Source organism: Pelobates fuscus, chromosome 8 (assembly GCF_036172605.1).
Source record: "Pelobates fuscus isolate aPelFus1 chromosome 8, aPelFus1.pri, whole genome shotgun sequence".
NCBI classification, from domain to species: domain Eukaryota; kingdom Metazoa; phylum Chordata; class Amphibia; order Anura; family Pelobatidae; genus Pelobates; species Pelobates fuscus.
The window spans coordinates 19,016,351-19,044,323 of record NC_086324.1 but is presented as its reverse complement, the minus strand read 5'-3'; the positions used below and the strand labels follow the sequence as shown (position 1 = coordinate 19,044,323).

Below are 27,973 nucleotides of genomic sequence, written 5' to 3'. Positions count from 1 at the left end.
AAACTTAGAGTCCTTTCATTAACCCTGGCTCTCTGCTCTTGCTTTTCAGACACACTTGTTCGAGCCTTTGCTATTCACACTTAGCTATGATACAGTTCGAGATACGGATATTTAATCGCCCCTGATATGGGTAGCTGACACCTTGCTCCATCAAAGAGGCCTACTGCTGGTCCCCTATCTGTCATCGTTAGCCGACAAGTGAAGTCCAGGTGAGATTTCAAACCAAAGCTCTGAATCAGGTCTTCTGTTAAGAATCTTCGGGTCAATACGTTTAAGTTTAGTAAATATCTCTGTTAAGCAGGCCTATAGAGAGTTGTGTTCAGTATGTGGAGCAATTCTTGGATACAGTTCTGTAAATGGAGCAGTTACCGTGGAAACCAATGGAGTGTTCATGCTCATTGCTACACTGCGACAACGTTTCCCCAGAATTGAGTTGATACATAGCACTACCCATAGCTGTAAAGATAATTCAATATATTAACACTATACAATTATAATGGGAATGTTGACAGTTTATTTATGTGCATATGTAATGCTATACAGCTTGTATAATAAGCACAGTTAGTATCATAATAATTTGTATTTTATAAGTTAGTCACTCTAGTATGTTTTCTGATCAGAGATAAATATTGAGTAAACATTCGCTTTGCCTCATTCCCCCGTGTGTTGTCCTGGTATCGTTTGAGAGATGCACACGCAGACAGAGAAATATAAATACACACCGCGGTATGCACACTGACACAAAGACAGAAGATGTACATACAGACAAAAAAAAGAGGCATTAAGAAACATATACACACACTGAGAGAGACCAACAGACTGACGGAGGCAGACACACAAGCAAAAGGCAAAATAACATGAAGATATAAACACAGACACACAAATAGAGAGAGACAGCCATAGATAGAGACACACATTGACACAACACACGATAGACATAGACTAAACGTTAATTTCTGGGCTTCAACTCTCTTGCCATCCCAACACACAAACAAATTCGCAGCTGAGTTGCTAATCATTGCACGTTATCAGACAGTATTCTACATGAACTCAATGTATAGTAAACAGACACTGTTGCAATATCTACTTTAGCCTCCATCTGTTTTGGCTGAGGATTGTGGGAGTTACAGTCCACTGCAACATAAAAACAGGCACCCACCTAAGTTTTATTTAACCCTTAGCCCCTATTCCTAACCCTATGTTCCTCATAACTCACAGATCCTATAGCCCCAAGTCCCCGTAACGCATCCCTACCCTAAACCCACCAACTTAATTTAGAGACATCCTTTTTGACAATGCGATTTTTGTGACCGCTCAGTTTATGAGAAATTGTCAGGCAGTCCCATACTTGCACAATATAGACTAGAAGACACTTGGTAGGATAGATCTGGGAGACAGGGATAGCAAGCATAATGAGGTCTAAACATATTCCTTAAGGAATGCAAAAACTGGGTGATTAAAGAGGTTAATTAACACTAACCTTTAGACAGGCCAAGAACGGGATCTCACAGACACTCAAACTGTCACGTTAAAACAATCCTAGTGCACAAGTTAAAGTCAAACACTAGAAGTCAAAGACAAGTTATTGACCTTCAAAAATTCACAACAGCAAGGCTATTCAATAAAGTGGGTACTGTCAGAAAGTCAAGGTACATTTCAAATTATACGTCAAAATAGACTAACTGAAAACGTAGTTAACTTGAAGAATTTTTCCAATTTTTAAAATGTTACAGTTTTAAAATGTGAAATTAACTTTGAAGTAATTTAACATTTCTGACAATTCACCCTTTAGTGAATAACCATGGAGGTTTATACTGGGAAGAGTCCTGGCAGTATGCAGGATACACTGCCGGGAGTTGTGAGTGTGACACTCTAGAACAGGCTTCCCCAAACTTCGGCCCCCCAGATGTTGCTGAACTACATCTCCCATGATTCTCAGTCTATCTATTTCATTCATAGAATCATGGGAGTTGTAGTTCAGCAACATCTGGAGGGCCGGAGTTTAGGAAAGGACAGCTAAGACACTGTAACGTGACAGAAATCAGTATTAGCTGTCCTCTAAATTAAATGTAAACTGGGATACAAAATATTTGCCTCACTCTGTGTTATGGTAACGATACTATTCAAACATGGGATTCAGCGGTTTGGAGGCGTTCGTTGAAATGCCTTTACATTCCTCATTTTATAGCTGATGATGCTGAAGATGACAGAGGGATCCCTGACTGAGTTTCTGGAAGCTTCCGCTAACGGGGACCTGGAGAGACTGAGACTAATTGCCTCCCATGCAGAGCCCGGGTACATAAACTATCAGCGTCCACAGAGCGGAGATACGGCTCTAATCCTGGCCGCCGAAGGAAACTTCTCAGAGGTAAATTATCTCGGGACATTACATTGTCACTATAGACCAGCCCAGGTCTCCTGGCTGATGGGGACTGGAGCTAACAGCAGCTGCAGCAAATTAAATTGCAGATACCTTGTATAAACTATCTATCTGGGTTAGAATCTGGAGCTTTCTTAAATTTATGTTTGGTTTTTCAAAGCTGCCCTGATTGTAGATGCAGCGTTAGGTCCATGTTATAATGATAAATATAACTATTCCATTTGGGTTATTGGTAAATTGCATCTTGTGTTTGAATCCAAGTCAGACTACCTCACCAGTTAGTATGACCAGATACTTAACGATATGTATCCGCCTATATCAGGCTTCCCCACACTCCGGCCCTCCAGATGTTGCTGAACTACAACTCCCATGATTCTCAGCCTATCTATTTAATTCATAGAATCATGGGAGTTATAGTTCAGCAACATCTGGAGGGACGGAGTTTGGGGAAGCCTGGCCTATATCATCTTAGATTGCAAGCTTGTTTCAGCAGCGCCACCTTCGCCTCTGTGTGTCAATTACCCGTTGTCAAATAACCCCTCTCTATAACTATAAAGTGATGCAGAATACGTTGGCGCTACATAAATAATAATAGTAACACCTTGGTTCATGATGATTTGAATTGGTTTCATGAGGTCACATTTGCTGTAGGAACTGTCATACCTAGAGGTTCAGGTAAAAGAAGAGTTTGCTTCTCAAACGAGTAGCTTATTCATTGGTGTGAATTTCTATTTCAATTTATTTGGGAGACTAGATCATTTCATTTTATTCGCTAAAGTGAGAATTGTTGGGTATTCAAAGTGAATTAAAAATTTTAGGGCAAGATGGCTGAATGGGAAATAAAAGTCAATTATGTTTTCAAGTTCAGCCTAATTATTTAAATTTTCCTTTATTTCTCAACAATTCACGCTAGAATGAGTAAAACTATAATCTGGTAAATTTGTAAATGGGGAGCTACTATTTGGCTTAGAGTGTCAGTTGACCACTCTAAGCCAATCAGCGGCGCCCCTCCCTAGCAGCAGTCCGAAACTTTCTTTCGAAGAATTTCTGAAAGTGGATGTGGACGGATACAGAGAGAAATGGCGCTGCAGAGCAGACTTCGTTTTCTGGTCCATTCATGAACAGTTTAACACCTAAAAGTAAGGAAGCACCAGGGACTTCCTGGCACCAGAACAATTACATTTTGATGAAGTTGTTATGGTGCCCGGAGTGTTCCGTTAGAATAGATTATTTGTAATTTTTTAACCTTTCATTGATTACGGTGTCTGTGTTGGTTTCCAACCCAATTAATTCACTCAGGTTGTCAGCTTTCTGCTGGAGCACGGCGCCGACGTAACCCTGTGCAACGTCAGTAATCAGACAGCTGCGCATGTGGCTAAGGAGGAGATCCAAAGACAGCTTCTCTCTGCTCTATTGAGGACCTCCTTCCCTCATTTGAGGCTGACACAAGCGGCGTGGCAAGGAGATCTGGAGGCTGTTCAGTACCTGCTGGTCAGTGTAACGAATCGTACCGGTAATAATAATTGCAGGCGTATGCAATACATTACATTCGGTGTGCACCAAGACTAACATGCTATCTGAACTTTATAAATACAAATTTTTTAAAAAAATGAGGTACACAATTCTATTAATTAGCATTAGTGACCAGATGTATATAGAAATAGTCATGATTTTTACTTTTGTAGTCTGAACATGGGACAGAAAGGGCAAATTATCCTGGCATAAGAGTTACCTGGGCACACCTGTCACATGCCTATGCTAATAATATATCTCAGCACCATGTGTAGAGTGGAACCAGCACAGATGTATACTGTATTACAGTGCTCTCCGTTAAACCACAATAAATACTAAACGCATTGTATTTCTGTTTTAAGTCTGCAGAGCCAGTGATGGATGTAAATATGCCAAATCAGCAGGGTCTGACACCTCTAATGTTAGCAGTGCGTGACGAAGACCTGTTTGATAAACTGAATGTAGTCTATAGACCATTAGACATATTGGCGGAACTTCTAAAACACAACGCGTGAGTAATAACTATAAATAACTAGGAAAATATTATGTCTTGCCTTTGTAGAATAGAACAAATCCCCTGGGATGAGAGGCGTTCTATGATCTTCATTCTCCATGAACAGTCTTTTATATATTTGCCTTCCCACTAATGAAGATGGAGATATTTATTCCAACTACTTGATTTTTATTTTTTTTGTTACTATTTTTTCACTATTCTTTTTGTAAAATCTTTATTTTAAACATTTTACCTTACAGACAAAAATAAATGATATTGTCAAGTGTAGATCTTAAAGCAACACTATAGGGTCCGGGACACAAACATGTATTCCTGACCCTATAGTGTTAAAACCACCATCTTACTTGTATTGTCTAACTTGTAGTCTGCTGCTGCTGGCTCTGCCCCTGATCTGCTTGCTTGGCTGACATCATCAGGAGTGTTGTTCTGAGCCAATAACAATGCTTTTTATAGGATTGGCAGAGTCAAGACAGCCCTGGCCAATCAGCATCTCCTCATATAGGTTTATTGAATCAATGCAACTCTGAGAGGAAAGTTCAGTGTCTGCATGCAGAGGGTGGAGACACTGAATGTCAGGCACACTGTGCAGCACTGCCCTAGGAAGCACCTCTAGTAGCCATCTGAGGATTGGCCAGTGGGGGTATCCCTAGGCTGTCAAACACTGCAAAAAGCCTGAAGGCAATAATTATACTCAATAAAATAAGCTATAGTTGTTCTGGTGACTATAGTGTCCTTTAATATTACAGCAAAAACATAGGTCCTTGTCATTCTGTTATATAATTGTATAAATTCAGGGCTAGTAAAAAATTATGTTTGGGAGAGGACACCTTAGAGAGAGAATGGAGAGGGATGGCTCACTATTCATGGCAGTTTGAGATTTAGACATATACAAAAAGTCGTGAGACCAACAGATCAGGGAAAGGGGCGAAAACCTCCACAAAGGTGAAAGGCCAACAGATTGAAAATGTGAAATTCAAGCATGTCAGATTTGTGTTAATATAGTTTTAGGTGTACCAAAATATTGTTTCATTAGCATACGCTTCTTTTTTTGTATGTAGTCAAAGGGGTATCAGTGCTAACACAGTGACCTCTACTGTAGAAAGATTAAAATAAAATGTATTTTTAAAAAATAATTGCCATGCCATACTTGAGGTCAGGGCAAGAACAGAAAAATCCCATATCATGGCCAAAATTACATCCGAATACAACAGGTGCACGTCTAATGTCTTATTGACCTTGACATACTATTCGACATTTCAGAAAAGGACACTCTCATTGTTTGGGGCGTAGCGGTAGTTGTACTAATAATAGGCGTCATTGATGGAGCTGTAACGGTCTATTTTCTCAACTAAGAACACCACTGAAGTATCCTGTTTACACATTTTATTGATGTGAAGTTCTGTATACATTCCTCCAAAATATGGCGCTCCCAGAAAACAGGAACGAAAAAAAAAAAGTAGAAAGGGATTTGAACTCAAAACAGGAACTGTCTCTCCTAAAGGGAAACATGTTGGAGGTATTTAGAGACAATGCGCCCATCCAATTAGAGTATGCGTGCCTCCATTGATACATCGACGTAAAAAATGCTAAACTTTATAGAATAAACAATCATAAGTGTCATTTGTTTTAATAAACTAAAACTTAATTGGACTTTCTTAAGTCAGCAAGTAAACTTTACATAAAAGATACCAACGTGAGAGATGACCTACCAAACAAACACACCAAGGGTTGTCCACTAGTGTGTGAATTGTTGGTTTGACCTACCAAACAAACACACCAAGGGTTGTCCACTAGTGTGTGAATTGTTGGGGATTCAACGTTACTTTAAAGTGAATTTAAATCTTTCTCTGAATCTGAAAAATTATCTTCACCCAAATAGCTAACCAGAATTAGTTCCAAGAGGACCACCTGGACATACGTAAGGGTGTCCCTGGACATATTTGACACAACAGGGGCATTTGGAGACATTTGGATTTAAGCACGCTTTGTTTAAAGAAGTATTTATTAAACCCTTTTTTTTACATTGCAGGGATCCTCGGATCTGTGATTTTAATGGGAAATCTGCTCTGTGCTACGCATCAGGAGTTAAAAGCCCTCGAAGGCAACAGCTGATAGATGCCCTCGAAGTGGGTTTATCTAAGCCAGGTGGGTGTGAACACTGACTGTCCTGTCTAAAGAAGTGTAACAGACGGTGGATATTATGTATCTTGTGGAAGATACTCAGAACATGTTTCTTATTTTATATACAATAAAAATTTGTGCTGAGTTTATAAAGTATTTATACAGTTATTGGTTTGTGTGGTTTCAATTTGCATTGACAGATGCAGAAGATCAGGCCTTCTGTGGCTTTTGTCCTGACACAAAGCATCCTTTATTAGACAACCCTACAAGTAACAGAGAGCAGATCAGTCTTGCAGCCCAGCTCGGCGGTCCAGGCTCCGAGGTAAGCATTTTAGGATATTTATATAAAGATCCCAGAGTCCTCTGACAATGTCACACAGCATGGAGTCCTGACGAAGATGGGAGATGAGATTTGTACTTCCTCAGTGACTTGTCCACAGAACCACCAAGGTTAAATTGTATCCATCTCATGTACTTGTGGGGGGGTGCTAGTTTAAAACTACAACTCCAATGTTAAAAATGTTTTACCCCTCTCCTCTATTACTGGAGGACGGGGATGGACAATCGTGGCTTTGCATGTGTTTGTGAACTACAATATCCCATGATGACACTTTGCCAAAGAAATCATTATGTACCTTCACCAGCAACAATACCATTACTTACTTCGTTCCTATCACCCTGAGACAGCACACCATGTAACAAAGCATTTTTTCTTCCACCTGGAGTTACATAGAGCCTCTGTTACAGAAGCCCAGTAAATGGCATTGATCATTATTATTATCTGTTGTTCATAGTAACGTAATATGTTATTCATGCCTGGAATGTAGTCGTGATGTTAGCTTCTTGTTTAACCCCTTAAGGACCAAACTTCTGGAATAAAAGGGAATCATGACGTGTCAGGCATGTCATGTGTCCTTAAGGGGTTAATGTTTATGAGGCAAGTCATTTATTGAAGGTCCATGTTTAACCCTAAATTGGTTTGCAAATAACGCAAAAGAACAGAGATCTACACTATACAGGTTTAATGAGGATAATTACTCCTATGATCCTCAGCCTGACTTTACCAGCTTTTTTTTTTTTTTTTTTAATGTGACGGTGCCACATGCTGTTGAGTTTACAAACACGTGGGTGTTGAGTTGATGATGGCAACAAATTGTAACCAAACTGGAAACAAATTCCAACTTGGAGATTGTGACTTAAATTTTACAAACCCCCTGTCAAGTCAACGTAACTCACAGTTTAGTGAATAAACCCCAAAGATTTGCAAAACAAATTGGCAGATCATTACTCTATTGTGCTATGTTTTACCCTGTGTGATAGAGACAGCAAACAGCTTTTGACAATATTTGTTCCAAGATGTTCAGTCCCACGCCATACCTTGCATCATCATATTAGTCCTGCATCTATCTATCTGTCTATCTATCTGTCTATCTATCTCTCTATCTATCTATCTATCTATCTATCCTCTGTCTGTCTATCTATCTATCTATCTATCTCTCTATGTATCTATTTATCTATCTATGTATCCTCTATCTGTCTATCCTCTATCTGTCTGTCTATCCATCCATCCATCTATCATCTGTCTGTCTGTCTGTCTATCTATCTATCTATCTATCTATTTGTCTGTCTACCTATCTATCTATCATTTTTCTGTCTATCTATCTATCTATCTATCTATCTATCTATCTATCTATCTATCTATAATTTGTCTGTCTATCTAGCTATCATTTGTCTATCTATCTATCTATCTATCGGTCTATCTGTCTGTCTATCTATCTATCTAGCTATCTATCTATCATTTGTCTGTCTATCTATCTATCGGTCTGTCTGTCTGTCTATCTATCTATCATCCATCTATCTATCATTTGGTCGCAGTTTGTGAAAGATTGGTGTCATATTCATAGCTTAAGAGTCATTCAAAGTCAGGGTGACAGTAACCTTGTTTCATGGTGGTATTGAATGTCACTGCCCGCAGCACATACTGAGCCACCTGTGTCCTGAGTAATAATTGCTCATGCATGCCGTGTACAACCAGATGGTTGGCGCGGTGCCCGGAGCTGCTTCACAATACACAGTAACAATGGCTAATTTCACAGATGGTTATATTATTATAAATTGCCAACAGTCATAGAAATTCGTTCCACGGAACTTTCTGACTGGAGTTAATACCTATAGAAAAAATAATAAATGTCTTTTGAAACAGATTGGGAAGACTTTATATGAGTCCAATAAGAAACATTATCACAGGTGGGAAAATCAAAGGACTGTCCAATAGAATTATTTCTTATTATATCTTTGTTTTTAAAATCCCAATCCATTTGTTCTATTTATTTCAACCACATCTTCAGGACATTGCTGCAGCAGGGTGAAGTCTTGTTTCTTAAAGGGTCACAGTTTTATGTTTTCCTTCGCTGTGTGAGATCCATCCAATTTCTGCCTTGCAGCCCCACAAATGTACGGTTAATGGCTTGGGCAATCTCTGCGCTTACAATCAGACAAAAGAAAAAAGTTACGTGCACACTATCCCAAATCCCTATGTACGTTTAAATAGCTGGAGTTTTTTTAGCACCACTCCAGTGGTCCTTTAAGTGTAAGCTCATCTGCCACGTCAAGGCAAAACCTCTTAAGTGAGTTCTACACTAACAATCCACCTTGCCTCTTTCAGCTAGAAGGTGAAATTTCTCATCAGACAGAGAGGTGTGTTTTTATAAACCCTTACATACTTTTTAACCCTTCATCGGGTACACATTCGGTGGGTGGCAGCATTGTAACATGGCTGTGTATTCTCTGCGCCTGGCCCAGCTCACAGCTGCGTATAAACTAATAAGAGCTGATAATTGTTATCAGGTTATTGGATAGCTTTGCTCATCCTAAATGTTGATGACGACTTATCTCATAGTCCAGAATCGGAGGATCATGATTGCTCAAGCCCCTTCTTGGCCTTTTTATTTTTTTCACAGTATTATGTATGTATTACAACACATTAGAAAGTGGGGGGGTCAACTCCTGGGCTTTGTGTCCCTTTAAATTATATATATTTGTAAACTGCCTGAGCTCCCCCACCATTGTTCTTGTTGTGTCCCATTTATAGATTTGAAACATTGTTTGTTGCCCTTTAAATAAACCTCTTCTGTGTAATTTCCTGCTTTGCTACCTAGGTACAAAGTTAATTAGTTAACTAGTGAACACAAATTCCAGTAAGATTAAATTGTCCATATCCAAAGAAGAAAACAAAAAAAATACCCATTGCTGCTCTTTAGATGGTCGAAAATATCCCCTTCTCCCCTCTCAGTTCGTAATCCAATTTTATTCTGGATCAATGGTTTTTTGAGCTATATCAAACTTGAAACTGGTATGAAAACTCTATCAATCATTGTGTGAAGGTAACTGGATTCATCATAAAAAATAAACAAACAAACAAACATAATTTGTCTTTGCAGTCAACTTCTTTCATAACATTGTGAAGTAGAAAAAAAACATTTAGCGTGTGGTATGAATGGAAAATCTATTATTTAGCATGCTGGGGAAATGATCATCGATAACAAAAGTATCTTCATCTTTTCCTTTACAGCTTAATGAAGACGAAAACTACATTAGGGCAGAAAAGGAAGATATTGGTAACATGAAATCTAATTCCAGGAATAACAACAAAACAGGTAATAATACTCAATACTTAACTCTAATAATCTGACTCACGCAGTCAGGGCATTAAGAGAAAGTATAGATTATACAGGCCATAGACACATGGCATACAGGTAAATAATACACATTTCTAACAGAGTGTAGCTGTGATCTCTGTGTTGTGATAGTGAACGTGTTGGAGAATGTTGAGAGTTAGATTATTTCTGGTGTACTCTATATCCTGGTTGCTACCTGATTTTCTCCTGCATGCTCTTCTCCTGGCTGTACCCGCCTTGTCCCTCTCTGCTTACATCCCATTGCTCTAGCACTTTTTCTATATGTGCATGACCACTTACCTGCACTGTCCATCATCTGCCATTGTCATGGTCACCATCTCCTCATATAGCACTACCTACAAATCTATTTCCTCTCTGGGCCTGGCAACCTTCTCATGCATCTATCGGTCGTCCTGATCCCTCTACCTGCCCTGCCCTCCCCTCTGCCTTGACCTTGTCTGCCTTCTGTCTGCCTCTGCCCTAATTTTTGTCTATCATCCATGGCTAAAACCATTCTGTCTCTGCCAGCTGTGACTGCCTCCATCTGCTATTTTCTTGTCCTGTTTTTCACCTGTCTGTACCTGCCCTTTACCTATCTGTCTTTTTTTCTGGCCCTGTGTCTCATTCTTTTCTTCTAAATCTATGACTGTTTTCTTCCTGCATGTATCTCAGCTTCAGATCCTGTCCCAGCTTTCCTTCCTGCTTATCCAAGCACCAGTCCATTATATTAATTTTGACGGGTAGTCAATAAATATAGTTGGAAATATACAGCTGTTTATTTTTCTGATAATATAACTTAATGTAATAATTGTGTAATTAATTACAGATTTTAGGATCATGAGTGACCTTCAAAGAGGAGCTCAAGCTGCTCAAGACATGGAGAAGCTCTACAAAGAGTGTGAAATGTGAGTATTGTTTTTTTGTACATTTCAGTTGCGGTTTACAGGGTTTTTGTGGATGTTGTTTTCTAAAACACCTACATGTTTAAAGGAAAAACTGGCTCAGACAAACATGTTAGAATGCACGATTGTGTTACAAGATTCGATTCAAGTGCAGTGACATGACAGGGGTTTATTTTGACCTTTTTTTGTAATCGAAGTTTTTCAAGTCCAGTTGTTCTGCAGGAAGGAACATGAGAAATGTATGGGTACATAATACAGATTAGTTTATAATTAGTTTAAGATAAAAACACAAAAAAAGAGGGAATGTGGAAAATGGGAAAGTGTTCATATTTTGACTTTTAGAAGTAGCCAAAGGTGGTCTTTTAGAAAATAAAAAAATATTGACAGAGATCTGCGAAGTGATGCCCCACCAAGATGTAAACTTCACTTGATAATTCCTGATTTGTAGGCAGAAAACACTACTATCAAGATACTGGCTCACCGAACCTCTGCCAAAAGCTGCGGTCTCGAAGGGCAACAACAAGCTTGATACATTGTATCCTCCCTCCTGCAGGAAGACAGATGACATCTCTGAGAAGATGAAGGGTTTGGGACTGGGTTATCTACTGCAGGGATCGCGATCGGAGCCCAACATCTTGCAGACTCTGGGAACAAACCCACTTACAGATATACTGGACATCAAACAGAATATATTCCAAAGTAATTGTTTTTCCAAGTGTCATATGTCCCAGGCCAGTTTTTTAGGTTTGAAAAATAGAAATCTTTCACTGCCATAAAATCGTAGATTTAGTGGGTTTCACTCAGACACCAATTATGTGAGTAACCATTCTTTATTATGTTAAATTGAAATTTAATTTTTCTCTCTGTTTATATCTTCATAGTTTTGCTTAAAAAAATGTAAATAATACATGTCAGCTTGCTACAGCAGTGGCAAAACTAACAAAGAGGGCACAGGTGCATGAATTATTTTGCCCCCCCATCACGGGGGTGTCCAAAAGGTAGATCTCCATTTGTCGTACAACTCACACAATGCTTTGCCAGCTGGGGATCTACCATTTGCACATCGTTGCAGGATTGTATTTCGCTCTGAGCAGTGTTTGAACGTAAGCATGCTTTTGTATGGAGTATGTGTGAATGAATGTACTGGTGTGTTTGTGTGTAGTGTTGGTGTTGAAATGCAGCTGTGAATTTGTGTGTAGTGTTGGTTTTTGAATGCAAGGGTGTGTTGATATATAATGTTGGTGTTTTAATACAGGTGTGTTTGTATGTATTGTTGTCATTTGCATGCTGGGGGGTGTTTTTGTGTAGTGTTGACGTTTAAAATTCATTTATACACATACACTGCCACACAAATGCTGACACACATATAGATACGCAGACACAGATAGATATACAGATACAGACACACACACTGACATACAGAGATGCATTCTGGTCCACATTTTAGCCTTCTCCTCCATTCCCTCCGGTGTGGCTCAGTCTGTTATCTGGGAAGAAGTGAGAGGCTCTCACCTCTTCCCATGCTGCTGGTATGAGAGGGGCCTGGCGGCAGCACACAACCGGGCCTCTATAGACACTTGCCCACCTGATGGGCCCCCTCAGTGTGCAAGCCCTGGTGAAGCCACGGTGGCCGCACCAGAGGTAGTTCCACCGCTCTTCTGCAGCATATCCTGCCTCCTTAGCAAAGCTTCCTCAATTTTACAAAACAAATATCTGTAAGAAAAAAGGGGCAGAAAAAGGTGATTGGCTGTGAAAGAGTCGTGTCTGCCGCTCAGCTCGCACTGATTTCTCATAGACTGAGTTGTGTACACACATTGCATACTTCCAATCTGAAAGACACATTATGAGAAGAGGAGGCGTGACATAGGGGTGGAATTAGGCTGCTGAAAGCTCCATTTTATTTTTTTTGTGTTTTAAATGAAATAAAATCAAAATTAAAGATAATTGAACAGACCAAAAAATACAGTATGAATATAAGGCCAAAATCTTTTCAATGCACTTAAAGTGTGAGGAGAAGTCAGGTTGGTTACATTGTCCGCCTTATGAGGTATGAGTTATATATCTGCAAATGGGGATAAGATTTAGAGAGTTCCAGAAAATTCCATTTGTCATTCCTGCCAGATTGTTTTTCCCTGATGGATGTGCTAAGGCTTTTTCTCCCTTCTGTTTTAAAGGGCTAACGTCACCTGACACCGAAAGAACCAGAACCATGAGGGTAAGTCAATATATTGCATAACTGCAAATGTTTCAGTGTAATAGTATATGTGGGATCATAAGCATGTAGATATCAAATAAGCCTGCAGGGAAAAGTTGAACAGGTCCTTTCACTGAACTTTAGGGAATTTCAACACGGCGGCTAAAATAGTATTTTAGACAGATTGCAGAGTTGGGGATTTTTTATTTTTTTTTCCAAACAATCTGTTTTGCAATTAGGATCTAAACTTACTAATTCCTGTTTTTAGGCTACATTAATTTATAGATATGTAGATCAGCAATAAACTATTGAAAATGTGTTTTGTGAATCAAGTGAGTTCTCCATTATTTTTCTATTTCTGATAAATGGAAAGATAGAAATTGTGGAGGACAGACATGGACATTGCAAAATTTACACCAAATGCAGTTAAAATAGAACATTTTTAAAACTTACTTAAAACTTTGAATTCCTGGTCCAATAAAAAAAAAAAAAATACCAGACATGTTAAAAATTGTCAGATGTTCTATTGACACAGTAGAAAATTTACTTATTTTTAAACCAAATTTACATTTGTTTCCTTTGGTGTTTTAGGGTCCTTCTTCTCTGTGCCAGTCTCCTCGCTGTGTCCGACTAAGTCCACTGCAAAAAAGCAGAGCCAAAACAATGGATGAAATTAAAGTCACCAACGCTGTGCCAACCTTTTTGAGAAGTTCTGAATCTTTTTTAGAATCCCCGGCACTAGAGTTGTCCAGCTCTCACGGTGATTCTCATAAATCAGCACAAGCACGCAACCCAGATGACATGTCTAAAGAGCTCATTTACATCAGCATTGGAGAGAGTATGATTATCTCAGAAAGTTTGGAACATAATAATAGTGGTAGATCATGTCAAATGTCTTTATCGGTGGATGAGAAATTCAACCAGTCACTCATTTCTGAAGGATATTTTATGGACACAATTGCTGGACCTGGGGAATCCACTGAAAAAGTGTTGGCAAATGAAGATGAAATTATATGCAAAGAAATAGTCCTTGAGGAACAAATGGTTGATTCTGGTCATCTACCTATTTACAAAGAAAACAGAGCAGATGAAATATTTGATAATTACAAAACAAAACTTGATAGCCAACCAATTGATGGGAAAGGTGTTTTAAAGGAGACAACAGAACCCGATTTTCTGAGAACACCAAGACAGGATCTTGTAGGTTTTGTGCATATTACCTTCTCTGAACCTGAATCTCCAAAAGAGCAGAGGTCTTCTTCAGCTAAGCAATCTCAGAAAAAGAGAAGGTGGAACAGAAGTAGTGTGCCCCATAATGTTAACCACAGTTTTAACATAATTGCCCAAAAGGAGAATGAGAGAACAAAGAAAAATAAAAAGATTAGAAATAAATCTGCGTCAGATGTCTTCTTGAAGAACCAACAGAGACCTCTTTCAAACCACAAGAAAACCAGCTTAAAGAATATATCTGTTTCTTCTATGGAATTTATGGCTACTAGTCCAACTAATTCCAAAAACTTTAGAAAAGCCCACCATCTAGAGAACATTAACTTGGACAAAAATAGCAAACGTTCTTACACACATTTAGCACTCTATACACCAATTAAAGTATCAAAGCCATGTGTCGCCAGAGCAAACACAGCCCCAGATTTTCAGAATATAAAGTATCCTGACATGTTTGTGCAAATGAATCCACAAAATGAAGGTCCAGGTATCTATCAAATGTTTGAGACATCATTTTACTCCAGTGGCAAAGAGTTGTCTACAGAAGACAGTAATTTGTGTAGAGAGTCTACTTCATCAACTAGAAGCCTTGTGTCCAAAAGTGTTAGGTCTCTCAGTGCCAATGACAGCAAAACAAAAATACAGAAAAAAGCTCAATCCAGAAACAAGAAGAGTTCTTCTGCTTTAACTCAGAAGCGCAAAAGCTCTTTGACTAAAGAGAAGGCCGTGACAGATGTTCTAAATAAAATTGAAGATAATGTGGTGATCATTTCTGGAACAGATTGGCATATTGAAGCAATAAAACACAACGATTTTAATACAAATAATGATGTAATACCTACAGAGAATGGTCGACAAAATAAATATTCAGATTTATCCATAATTAAAGAGGCTACAATAGAAGGTTCGTTAAGTATAAATGGGAGCTCTCATGCACAATTTGCTCAGATGGTTATCGAAATTAGTAAAGGTTTTGATGAAAAGATTGCCCAGCATGAGCATTCAAAACCCAAAGAAGTGCCCAAAGATGAAAGTGGTCAACAAGGAATAGTTCTGTCCAGCGGAAGCCTTACAAAATACAATAAGGATGGTCAAAATGATCAAATATTAAGAACAAAAGACTTACCCCAAAATGATGAAGACCTCATCGATATAAATGATGAGAAACCGACTGATTTAATTAGACAGGTGTACACTGAAGTTCGAGAAGAAAATGCTTTTAACAAACTAAAAAACGCAAGCCACAATATCCACATGGAAAATACTCTAAAAGATAACTTGATGGAAAATGAAGGTGATCCAGAACACACAATCATGGTTTCTGAAACTGATGATGAGGATATCAGCACCGATACAGAGAGTGAACAGACAGATGAACTTCTCTCACAACTAGCACAAAAAATGATATCCCTTGATGAAAAAGAGTCAAGCTTATACAGAACATTGACAAATGCACAGGTAGCATTTGAAACATTAAGGTCCCATAGCCAAAATGCTGACCTTGAAGAAGAAATTTCAAGCGTGAAAGAGGTAAAATTTACTATCAACCCAAAACTAATAGAAATTATCCACCAAGATCACAGGGGCTACAAACTGGCAGAGAACGGCTAAGAATGGTACATAAAGTACACTTGTAGATGTAGTGGTTCTTTCATGTTTGTGTAGTAGACCACCCGTTCCAAGAAGTAGCCATTTTGACATACAAACTTTCGCCCAAGTAAAGGAACACTATAGACACCCAGACCACTTCATCTCATTGGGTGCACTGCCCCTGTTCCCGTAACCCTGCCATGTAAACCATTACAGTTTTAGAGAAACTGCAGTGTTAAAACTGCTTCTAGTGGCTGTGCCCAGTGGCAGTTTGACTCTGCGAAACATCTATGAATGTCCTCACACTGAGGACATCCAGCGTCAAGCAAAATTTAATAGGAAAGCATTGCATCAAACCAGTCCTCAAGACCCACCAATAGTCCAAGTTTTGTTATCTTCATTGGAATAAAAAAGGGAAATACATAAATCTGAGATTGTTGGTTGGTCATGACATGAGGACTGGTTTGGGAACCACTTCATTACAGGGTCAGAGCTGCAGTGAACCTAATGGTGGCAGCAATCTGGGGTTTCCCTTCTAGCGGTAGCATTTTGGATCTGCTTTATTGCATCCGTAGGTTACCCAGGTTTAGTATACTGCTTTAAACCCTGGTGGTAGCAGCCTGCTTCTATCAATTTAATTGCATTTTCAGATGCCTTATGGCATGTACGCCCTGCGTTCAAATCCCTACTACTGCTCGGCTGCAACAATGGCTATAATGCAAATAGCCCAAGTGCATAAACAAAACAAAAAGGGTATTTTTATGGACTCCTACAAACTAACTGAACAGGGCACACACACTGGGTGCAGCACTGTTATATGGCTGTATAGTACGAAATCAAATAAAAACAGAATATAAATTCTGCATAGGGTTTAATTACAGTCAGAGCTGCACCAGTTACTGCAGACTTGAAACTGGAACCTAACACACAGATATTTCTTAACATTCCCAGCCAAGTCCAGTGCTGGAACGATGAATAGAGGTTGGGTTCATCGGCAGTTCGGCACTCTGCTTTGCCAAGGCCAGGTTTCTCACGCTCAGGCCTTTATTGAATAACATGTTAGTTAATCCAGGCATTGCAAAGTTCTACCATTGTAGGCTTTCTGTGCATTTCAAGAAATGTGAAGATCAGTAGTGCAAAGGAAGCCTGATATATTAGATACGGACACCGCTTGTCAGATTTTTAATGTGTTTAATTTAGCGGTCGGAGAAAAAAAAAAAAGCTCAGCAGTTCTCCACAGTAATAAACTCTTACAGCAGAAAATTAATTATTTTCTAACTGAGCCATCAGAAATTAGCTGTAGTACTTCCTAATGCAATGTTAGCTTTACTTTGTGCTAATTACATTACAATCAATTGCATAAGTAAAATGTCTTGCCGAAAGTTTATTTCTATCTGTAGTCCATAAGCCTTTTAGGGTCAATTTATGGGACCAATTCTGGATTAACCTAGACACATATGGTATGCAGTCCTGGGTGATTAAATGGTCATTCTACTGGAGGGGGTCAAGTTTGCAGTAAATATTGGCCTCTTAGTAGACACATGGCACAGCCATTAATTTACTGTGTTCCTAAATAAAGTCTCTACCAATCCAAGTGCATCAATGTGAGTGAACAGTAGACACTTGGTAAATATGAGTAAAGCTGATAAAGAGATACTCTAAGCACCAAAACAACTTTAGTTTAACAAAGCAGCTTTAGTATATAGGTCATGCTCGTGTAGTGTTACTGCCATTTAGGAGTTAAATCACTGTAGTTTTGGTGTACGCAGCGCTAGCCACACATCCCCTGGCTGTGATTCACACAGCTTGCATGTTAAAATGGTTTTATTTTCAATCATATCTGACCGCACATTTTTATCTTCTGCTCGGTTAATTTAATTTTAATCACACAGGAGGCTCCTACAAGCTTCTAACTTAAACAGACTGTGCAATAATGCAAAATTTCACTCCAATTTCAAGGTTTATAAAGTGGTAAAAACTCTTGCTATTGTTTAATTGTAAAGCTGCTGAATAGACTACATAGAAAGGATTTTACCTCTTACCGCGGAAGCAGCTTGTAAATTTATACCCTCCTACAATTCAGGTTAAGCTTGCATTTTGACAAGGGCTTAAATGGGGCAGTCAAATCGCAAAATCACAATGAAGTAACTTTGGGACATAGATTTGCCTGCTTTGTGCGAGATGACTATAGTGACAGTTTTTAACACTATTAGGGGGTTCTGAATGAAATACATTCAATAATTGATGCCAGTTTACAACTAGAGTCTCAACTTCTAGACCAACGAGGCCAAGCTCAGCAAAATTAAGGGGGTAAAAGACCCCCAGAATTTCCGTTTTCCTTTTTATTGTTGCAGCCCCCTATTGAATTATTTGGGGGCAGAGTGTAATGCTGGCAAACTCTGCATATCATATCAACTGTGTCACCTGCATAGGGGGAAGGAATCCAGGTTTCCCATCACTGGACACCAGGGATTGCTGTAAAGCCAGTGAGGAGTTGGCCTTGACTTTGGCATGTTGATTATGGCTTGAGAGTTTATTTAATTTTTTTCAAACGATGACCCCAAAACGTAAATGGATAAAGTAATAAAGTAACAAAAGAAAAACTATTCCTATAAAGACAATATTTGTTGCGAATAATTGTAACATGCTGGGAATTTGAGCACACTCACAGTTTTGACAATCTTTGCTTTGCCATTCTTCTAAAACATTCAATGATAAATCATAAATGGATATTAAAAATAAACAGACGCAAATCAGTTCATCCCCTTTATTATGAAGATTAATTTGCCATTGCTGAAATTGAGGATAGAGCAGAATTAATCTGGGATAGCAATCGTCATAGATAATATCAAGTGCAGTATTATCAGTCATACAGAGGCACAGAAAATCATATCATCCTGAGAATCCAATGCGTCCATTAGTCCGTTACCCTATAAACGAAGGGTGCAACAAACATTCTAATAGAACAATTTGACAATCCTCATTTTAAAAGAAAATTCACGGAGGGGATGGCAACTTTTATTTTTTGAATATTTACTTTTCTGAAAAACCTACTTGCCATTATGAGGAAACTGCCTCCCGTTAATTTAAGAATAGGTTTCTTTAGAGAATGCATGAGGTCAACGCCAGTTAAAAGCATTGTCAATGTGCATATTTGAAACTGTAAGAATCTTAAACCAGCCAGTATGGAGTGGGCAGAGACTTTGCTTTTAAAGCAGACTACATGTAACTTATTTGTGATTTACATACATGAGACCTGTTCTTTGTAACATCACAAACAAGCTAAACGCAAGGGAGATTAAGTTTTAGCAGTGATCTCCAAGTTTATAAATACTGCTTTAAAAGCCAACAGTATCTCAACAAAGCTGACATGTTTTTTGATAAATTAGTTACAAATTTCTACATCTAATATTTTGAAGGGAGTAGAATTTCCAAGTCAAGGCAGTCTAAATTAAGTGGAAGAAACAAAAATGATAGAATTTTTTTTAGCTTTCATTAACAGAATTGCATAGAATTTCACTTTGAGTATTGAAAGAAATACATAAAAAATAAATATAAACTTTTTCTTCAACTGTTTCATCAGTTTATAAAAGGCAAATTAAAAATAGATTCAGATAGCATTTTTCAAATAGACCATAGATTCATCCTCGTCTATAGGTATGGCGGCTATTTTCCATCCTAAAATACAGTCCTGGACAGATCAGAATAAAATGCTACATTTCTTCAATACAAATCATCCCATGATGCAGGTTCTCTTTGGTTACGCCAGACCTAAGAAAGCAAAAACAAATTATTAAACTACTACTACTACTACTACTAATAATAATAATAATAATAATAGTTAATTTGCTCTCTCCCCCTCCCATTTACAGGGCAACAAAAAAGAAAGTCTAAACTCTAACACCAACAATTTAAACCCTACTGAAGATATTGGTGAATACAGCCAGCATGTCGATGGAATAACTTGGATCAAGGGAGAAGTGTTGGGCAAAGGAGCATATGGAACGGTAATTAATCATTTCATACACAATATTACTAGATCAGTGATAACCACAAATTACCGGTTGTAGTGAAGACTGGGTGAGTGTAGAAGAATAGCAAATAACCCCTCTAGTGGAATTGTACACAAATGTACATAATAAACACTCGATATGTTCGAGAGGTAGATTGTTACAGAGTAAGATTCCTGATTGGTTGGTCCTCTTCCTAAGGCAATTCGCCTGCCCATTGAAGTCTATGGCGGTTCGCCCGCTTCTCAAACATTTGCGGAATTTCGCGTTCGCGAACCGAAAATTATATGTTCGCGACATCACTAGCCACCAATGAAAGGGGCAGTTAAGTGAAATTTTTAGGGCAAGATGTAACTTTGCATTGTAATACAAAGTGAAAGTTAGTTTGTGTATACATGTTCGGAGGGAGAGTTGAATCTCACATTGTGCAGGACTGCCCAGGAGCGGTAATCTCCCCAATCTACCAGTGACCGATCACTCATTACAGCAGTGGTGGCTGGTGACATTGAAAGATGGTGAGGGCACCACTATGATGGGCTATGCCCACCTAACTCCCATGTACTCAACTCCAGGTCCATGTCAACACTTATCGTTACAATAAGATTTGATTGTTCTTGCAAAAATAAGGGGGGGGGGGAGAGGGAGTAGCACCCCCATCTACCCTTATGGACCAGCCTCCACTGAGTTAAAGTACTTTAGAGAGCTGGCATTTCTAGGCATTAACCAGGGTAAATACTGACTTTGTATTAGAATTTTGGGCCAATTGGTCATAAATGGTCTCCACCATATGGATTAAGATGTGGCGACTAATTTTAATACCTGTCTACTTCTTTAAAGGTATATTGCGGTCTGACTAGTCAAGGAGAATTAATAGCTGCCAAACAAGTTGTTTTAGATGCATCGGACCATGTAACTGCTGAGAAGGAATATAAAAAACTCCAGGAGGAAGTGGAACTCCTGAAAGTGCTAAAACACGCAAACATTGTTGGATATTTGGGGACTTGTCTACAAGACAACATCGTGACTATTTTCATGGAGTTTGTACCTGGAGGCTCAATATCTAGCATACTGAAACGATTTGGACCGTTACATGAAATTGTAATTAGTAGATATACGAAGCACATCTTGCAAGGTATTGCCTATCTTCACAACAATAGGGTCATCCACAGAGACATTAAGGGAAATAACGTCATGCTAATGCCAAACGGTGTTCTAAAACTCATTGATTTTGGATGTGCAAAACGCCTGACTCGTTTGAGTATGAGTGGGACTCGAAGCGAGGTGTTAATATCTATGCACGGAACACCTTTCTGGATGGCTCCAGAAGTAATCAACGAATCTGGACATGGAGAGAAATCCGATATTTGGAGTATTGGCTGCACAGTGTTTGAAATGGCAACAGGAAAACCACCCCTGGCTCACATGCACAAGATGGCTGCAATGTATTACATAGGAGCAAATAAAGGACTCATGCCTACTTTACCAGACCATTTTTCAAAAAGGGCGAGAGACTTTGTGGATTTATGCTTAACTAGGTAAGTTTTTATATGCAGAACACACACACAAATGTATATGAAGTCAAAAATATAGTGGAAAAAGTAAGCTGGTATCTGAACATTAAAGGGATACTTCCATCCCAAATAAAATAAATGGAAAAAAAAAAATTCTGTTTGGTAGATATACCCCAATGAACACACATTTTTATTGGAGGTTTATCTAAAAAACGTGTTGCAGATCTAGTTTGAAGCCTTAGCAAAGCAGCTCAATGACAAGTCTTTGAAAGGCAGAAGCTCTGTGCAATTGCTGAACCTAGAGTTTAGCTCCATGGAGCTAACAAGACCAGGTATGTGTGACTTTTTTTTTTAAGGGGCTGGGGGGAGTTACAAAGATTAATTTATAAAAGTGTCAATTTCTGTTGAAACGTGCATTGTCTGTATAGTTAAAAAGCATTTAAAGCACTTAAAGAAATACTCATTGACGGTGTTGGAATTTCACTGAAAGATGCCCTGTCTGCATCTCATAAATACAGAGAGAAAATTATGTTTAGCAAATAGTGTAAGTACTTACACGTTGCTACCGAGGTGAAAGGTCAACGTGTGGCTGAGGTTCCAACAATGCAGGTGAACCTAGAGACAGAAGAAATAAAGGTTTATAGAAGCAGTATTGGACTAGGTCTCCAGATTAGTTTTTATAAGTCACATTTGTGATGTGCATTTTAGGAAAATTATAGTCTGTCCATTTCTATGACTATAAACTTCCTCTATCCGCTCAAGCTCCCTGATTCCCCTATGTCAATATACTACTTCTCTTGCAATGATAATCAATTCTGCCTCCAACAAAGGCCTCAATTTGTTATTGTTGAATAACTTTTCCAAATTATTTTTTTTTAAATAAACTTTAAAAAAAAAATGTGTTCAACATTAAAATAGCAAAAAAATATATATTTTAAAATGCAAGTATTTTTCATAATATTTAATTTTAAAATAAGTATCCAAAAATATGATATGGAAAACCTAAATTATAAAAATCAAGGAGGCAGTCTTAGGTCACCTCTAAATTCTCTACTTTACAACTGAGAAAAGGACAAGGAATAGGGGGACGGGGGACACATTGGAGGCATGCATGGGGTGGGATTTACCACACGAAAAATAAAATAAATCATTGATTGAGAAAGATCATGAGGTGGGACAAAATCTTGCAGGAGGGACAGTGTGACAGAAGCGGGTTTTGGAGCAAGTATGGAGTTCATGGAAAATGATTAGAAGGTTCAAAAGGACTGTATGATAGACAGTAAAGAGGTCTGGAATTTGTACCCATCAAGTTTGTAAGTTAAATATGCATCATATCAATACCACAACACAGGAAAGAGGTAAAAGGGGTTTACAACTGGAAAATGAGTTGGGGAAAAGGAAACAGATTAAAATCATGTTATGTACAGGTCTAATATCATAAACAGTCATTTATCAGCAATTATTAGTTACATTACTACAAAATCATTTAAGAAATTTAAGAGAATCTACAATCATTTCAGATAAGTATACAAGTTCACTTGTATGGTTCGTCCACAAATGTAGTTGAGAGAAAGTCACTAATATCTAGACTTTGTAGTACAGGTGTTTGTAAATTCCATTTCCCAACATATTCAGCCAACCTTTCTACTAACTTTCTCCATCGGAGCACAAAACCAATGTTTCACATTATGGCACAGAGAATCTTAATAGCAAGAATCAAGTTACAGATTTTTTTTGCAAAAGGTTCAGATTAGCACTACCAAGATTTAATTAAAAACCTCTAACTTTGCCAACGCAGTCAAAAGTGCTACTCGTACGTATTAAGTCCTACACAATAATGTTGAAAAATAATGTTTTACCAACAGTGAGTGTTACTAACCTGTCTTTGCCAATTTGAATAAAACAAAAACCTCATGTAAAGTGTGCTTTAAGGGACAACTGTCACATATTAACATTATGTTTTCGAAACGCTTATTACATTAAATGTAACAATGATATTTTAAAATGATGTATAGTGATTTATTTGAAAATTTAACTTTTCTTCTAATTGAGCAGTCGTTGGGTCAGACTATTCGCTACCAACTGCTGCTCAAACTAACTTACCTGCTGCTATGATTGTTCTGTGTGAAACTGCAGCAGGAGGAAAGTTAGGTTGAGCAGCAGTTGGTCGGTTGACAGTGGAGTCTGGGGCAATCAATATACATAAATATATCAATAAATATAATAAACTAAAAAAAAAAATGAACATTTGATGACAGTTGTCCTTTAAGCTTCATTGTATTTTGGATCAACTTTGCTTATAATAACTAATACCGCAACATAATTACCTTAATTTTCATTTAAGTGAATTTTTTTGTGCTGCCATTTTGCGGCATTGCCATTCTTAGTGCTGCCATTTTGCGGCATTGCCATTCTTAGTGCTGCCATTTTGCGGCATTGCCATTCTTAGTGCTGCCATTTTGCGGCATGGCCATTCTTAGTGCTGCCATTTTGTGGCATGGCCAAGATTAAAGGTTTTTTTTTAAAGGTAATTAACCTTAAATCTATTCTGATCCAAAAGCCCAACCATTATGATTGAACTTATATAATTAAGAAGGCATTCATTTTGTACAGCGCTACGGAATTTGTTGGCGCTATATAAATAATAAAATAATAATAATAATAATTTTGGAAGCATCTTAATCATTGCACTAGAATAGGCTATGGCAATAGACAGCAGAATATTTTTTCGAGTTCACAGTGGATCTCCATGGGTGTTAAATGGAATTCGGCAACTAAACTCAAACTGCATTCCGGTCAGTGTTCTCTGTGATTAACCTGGAACCTGATACAAAAACAAGAAGAGTTCTACAGAACTCAACTTAATGATACTAATTTAATTACCTAACCTGGGAAGGTTTTACGGTTACTTTTGCTTTTGTGAAAAAATACAATTAAGAGAACATGGTGTCTTCATTTTTCTTTATCCTGCGATAATTACTAATGCTTATAATTGCAGCACCGCAGTGTCAAACATTTCCAAATTATTTACGTCTGCACACACACATTACCCAGGATTCTCAAAGGTTCCTGGACCATGTGGGCAGGAAATTATGGGATATCTAAACTATTATATTTAACCAGAATAGCCTTGGCCAACACTAACTCAAGTTTATTGAAGGTGTATTGGGGATAGAGTTTTTAAAAAACAAAACAATTAAACTGTGGTATTCACAACTCCTCTGTTATAGCTCTAACTGATAAAGGGAATCCTACTGACAATTTACATGAATAAAATGAAAGCCTGGAAGTAGCCCAGGTGTATATATATATATAAAAATAATAATAATAATAATAATGCAAAATAAGTACACAAAACATAAGGTAACCAATTCAAGGATGAATATAGGTATAATGCCCCAACAAAAATAACTTGTTTAAGTGAGTGATTATTAATATGTTTGGAAAACCAAACACGACAGGAACCAACTATTGAAAACATTTGTCTACTAAACATTATTGGACAATGTACTGCAATGCAAAAAAGATAAACAAGATATTAAAAGCTTTTTGATTTATAGGTTGACATAATGCCTATGGTAGTGTGTTAAAATTTAAGTTATGTCAAAATATTACCAGTGTTTTACACATTAACAACAATTTCATTATAAAATTAATGCCTTGGAAAATTGCCTCAACATATTAGAGATTTTGTTAACAGGAAGCCATGCAGGAGTTCCCAGAAATAAAATAATTGTATAAAGATAGATTATAAATAACAATGCATATGCCCAGATTTAATATTCGTATCAATACTTAAAATATCTGTATCCTCTGCACTTTCTAGTGTTATCTGTAGAACATGGTAATGTATATAATATACAAGGACTATTCACTAAACCCCGAAAGAGTTTGAGAAATTTCATTTTTAAAGGTTATTCACCAATGTGAAAACTGACCAGGGAATTGGTCATGTAAGGGCACAAAAGCCAAGTTAGAAAAATAGCGATTCATCTTTTTTTCCCCAGTTATAGCATTTTGGCCTAACTTTTGCGGTTCCCATTTTAGACTATGTAATCACAAAACAAATGGCAACTAATCTTTTTTATTCCTAAACAGTTGAACTGTGGCAGGCAAGAGGTATATTGAACTTGAAGCCAGTTTGGGATTTTCATAGGGCGTATAATCTCCACCAATATGTTACAGAAATCATAGACAACTCAGGCAAAGTGTTTTTGTTTGGGAGGCTACACATCATAAATGTCTCAAAAGCTTGCAAAACACCAAGTATTCACATACATTTCCACAATGAATACTAATTGTTTGCTCCAATCCACAGGGACCAAGGCGAGCGTCCTTCTGCGGAAAAGCTTCTGCAACACTCGTTTATCAAGAGGAGATAAGTTAAAAGGACTACTCGTGCCAAAATGATCTTTTCAGACCAAACAAAAAAAATAAAAATATTTTCCAGGAACAAAATTTAGATTCACCATCACATATCATTCTAATCTTATATTATACAATTGTAGATTGTACAATAAACTTTTTAATAAAGTGGTAATACATATATTTGTAAATCAGATCTTTGCGATTCCCCCTGGTGGGACAACAAGATTGTGAAATTGGTGTTCTTTCTTACATAATGACGGCAATATACTTCCATAATGGCTTTTAGAATAGCCCTCATGAAACGCTCAACTTAAAGGACTACTATAGGCACCCAGACCATTTCAGCTCAATGAAGTGGTCTGGGTGCCAGGTCCACCTAGTTTTAACTCTGCAGCTGAAAACAGCAGTTTCAGAGAAACTGCTATATTTACATTGAGGGTTAATCCAGCCTCCAGTGGCTGTCTCCCAGACAGCCACTAGAGGCTGCTTCTGCAATTTACACTGAGTATATCGCACTTATCTGACGCTTGTCTTCCTTACGGAGTCCAGCGTCAAATAAGATCCCCATAAGAAAGCATTGAGTAATGCTTTCCTATGGGCGGATTTGAATGCGCGTGCCTCTGGCCGCGCATGTACATTCAGCTCCACTCGGCAGCTGACGTCAGCGGGGGGAGGAGAGATCACCAGCACCGAGGGAGCCCGGCGCTGGATTAAGATAAGTGGCTAAAGGAGTTTAAACCCCTTCAGCGCAGAGGGAGAGGACTCTCCAAGAGTTTATAGTGCCAGGAAAAAGGATTTGTTTTCCTGGCACTATATGATCCCTCTATGGGGGGCACATTTATGGCACCAAAACCTATGAGTCTTTTTACACGTTATAATGCAAAATGTTTCCCAGTCCTGGTCTTAGTGCACATAAATACTTATAGCTGCATTGGTTTGAAGTTACACAGCTAGAAGACTAAACCTCTTACTGATCACATTAACCCCTTAAGGACACATGACATATGTGACATGTCATGATTCCCTTTTATTCCAGAAGTTTGGTCCTTAAGGGATTAAGCTAAAGTCATTTTCCTGTAGGGTGTATGCATACTAAAAGGTCCTACATCAAAGATTCCTTAAGAGGATTTTGTGAAGGAGCCAGAACAGAGAATGCACATATATGTGGTGGTAGGTTACTGTAGCCCACTCACAAAATTGAGATTAGAGTGGTCAGTAAGCAGATAGAGCAGGTAAATGCTACAGACTTAAGATGCAGTCAGTTCTGATCATTTTTATCTGAAGAACAGAATTGTTGAACTACATGCCCCATAAATTCCTGACGGGCAACAGTTGATCAAATAAAGAATAGCTTTACTGAAAACAATGGTTGCATCGGGACTGGCTAAGTCACTGGTTTGGTGACCATCTGCTGGAGATTTGCATTTTATTGAAGCAATTTTAATGTATTACAGCACCTAAATAATGCATTAAAAAAAAATGTCAAACGTTCCTTTAACCTGGAATCTATGCATTATTTCTCCCCCACTCCATCCATTTATTTCCTTCCTGATATGCACAAACAGGAGAAGCTGGGGTAAACAGAAAATAAAACAAAAGCACAAGACAAGGTACTGCATAGGAATAATTCCTAGCATTAAATAAGTTATAACTACCCCTTAAAAAAAACAAAAATAAAATACACAGTATTTGAAAAGTTCAAACTGCCACACCAAGGCAAACAACTCCCCCCTCCCCCAAAATGTGCAGAAGCAACTGTGAAGGAATTTCAGCCAAATATAGAGAACAGTGAACACACTATTAACTGGGTGCTCCAGACAGAGAGGGCAAGTTCCCAAAAATGTCCAGTAGAAGCAAATGTCAGTACTTTACAAAGACTCACAAAATGAGCCAAAATATTGTTTTGGCTTCTGTGTTCCAAATATAGACTGCCTTTAGACGAAACCATCGTGCAAATTAATTTAAGGTCA

General features: G+C 38.1%; 1 protein-coding gene across 1 annotated transcript; it reads left to right on the top strand.

Annotated features, from left to right (window-relative positions):
* Positions 1-34: 34 nt before the first annotated feature.
* On the top strand, positions 35-26,163 carry MAP3K19 (mitogen-activated protein kinase kinase kinase 19). Its single transcript, XM_063429388.1, has 14 exons — positions 35-209; positions 2,189-2,368; positions 3,680-3,871; positions 4,255-4,403; positions 6,436-6,551; positions 6,728-6,849; positions 10,099-10,183; positions 11,031-11,109; positions 11,555-11,805; positions 13,281-13,321; positions 13,892-16,054; positions 19,987-20,121; positions 20,962-21,659; positions 25,954-26,163. Exons 2-14 carry the CDS (start codon positions 2,192-2,194, stop codon positions 26,015-26,017), a joined length of 4,272 nt encoding a protein of 1,423 aa, XP_063285458.1. The 5' UTR covers positions 35-209; positions 2,189-2,191; the 3' UTR covers positions 26,018-26,163.
* The last annotated feature ends 1,810 nt before the right edge of the window (positions 26,164-27,973 follow it).

Excerpts from the sequence above, each read along its gene's own strand:
- MAP3K19 (XM_063429388.1), top strand. The coding sequence starts at position 2,192 with ATGATGCTGAAGATGACAGAGGGATCCCTGACTGAGTTTCTGGAAGCT. Across the intron at positions 13,322-13,891 it reads AAAGAACCAGAACCATGAGG|GGTCCTTCTTCTCTGTGCCA; the intron begins GTAAGTCAATAT and ends TTGGTGTTTTAG. Across the intron at positions 20,122-20,961 it reads GCAAAGGAGCATATGGAACG|GTATATTGCGGTCTGACTAG; the intron begins GTAATTAATCAT and ends ACTTCTTTAAAG.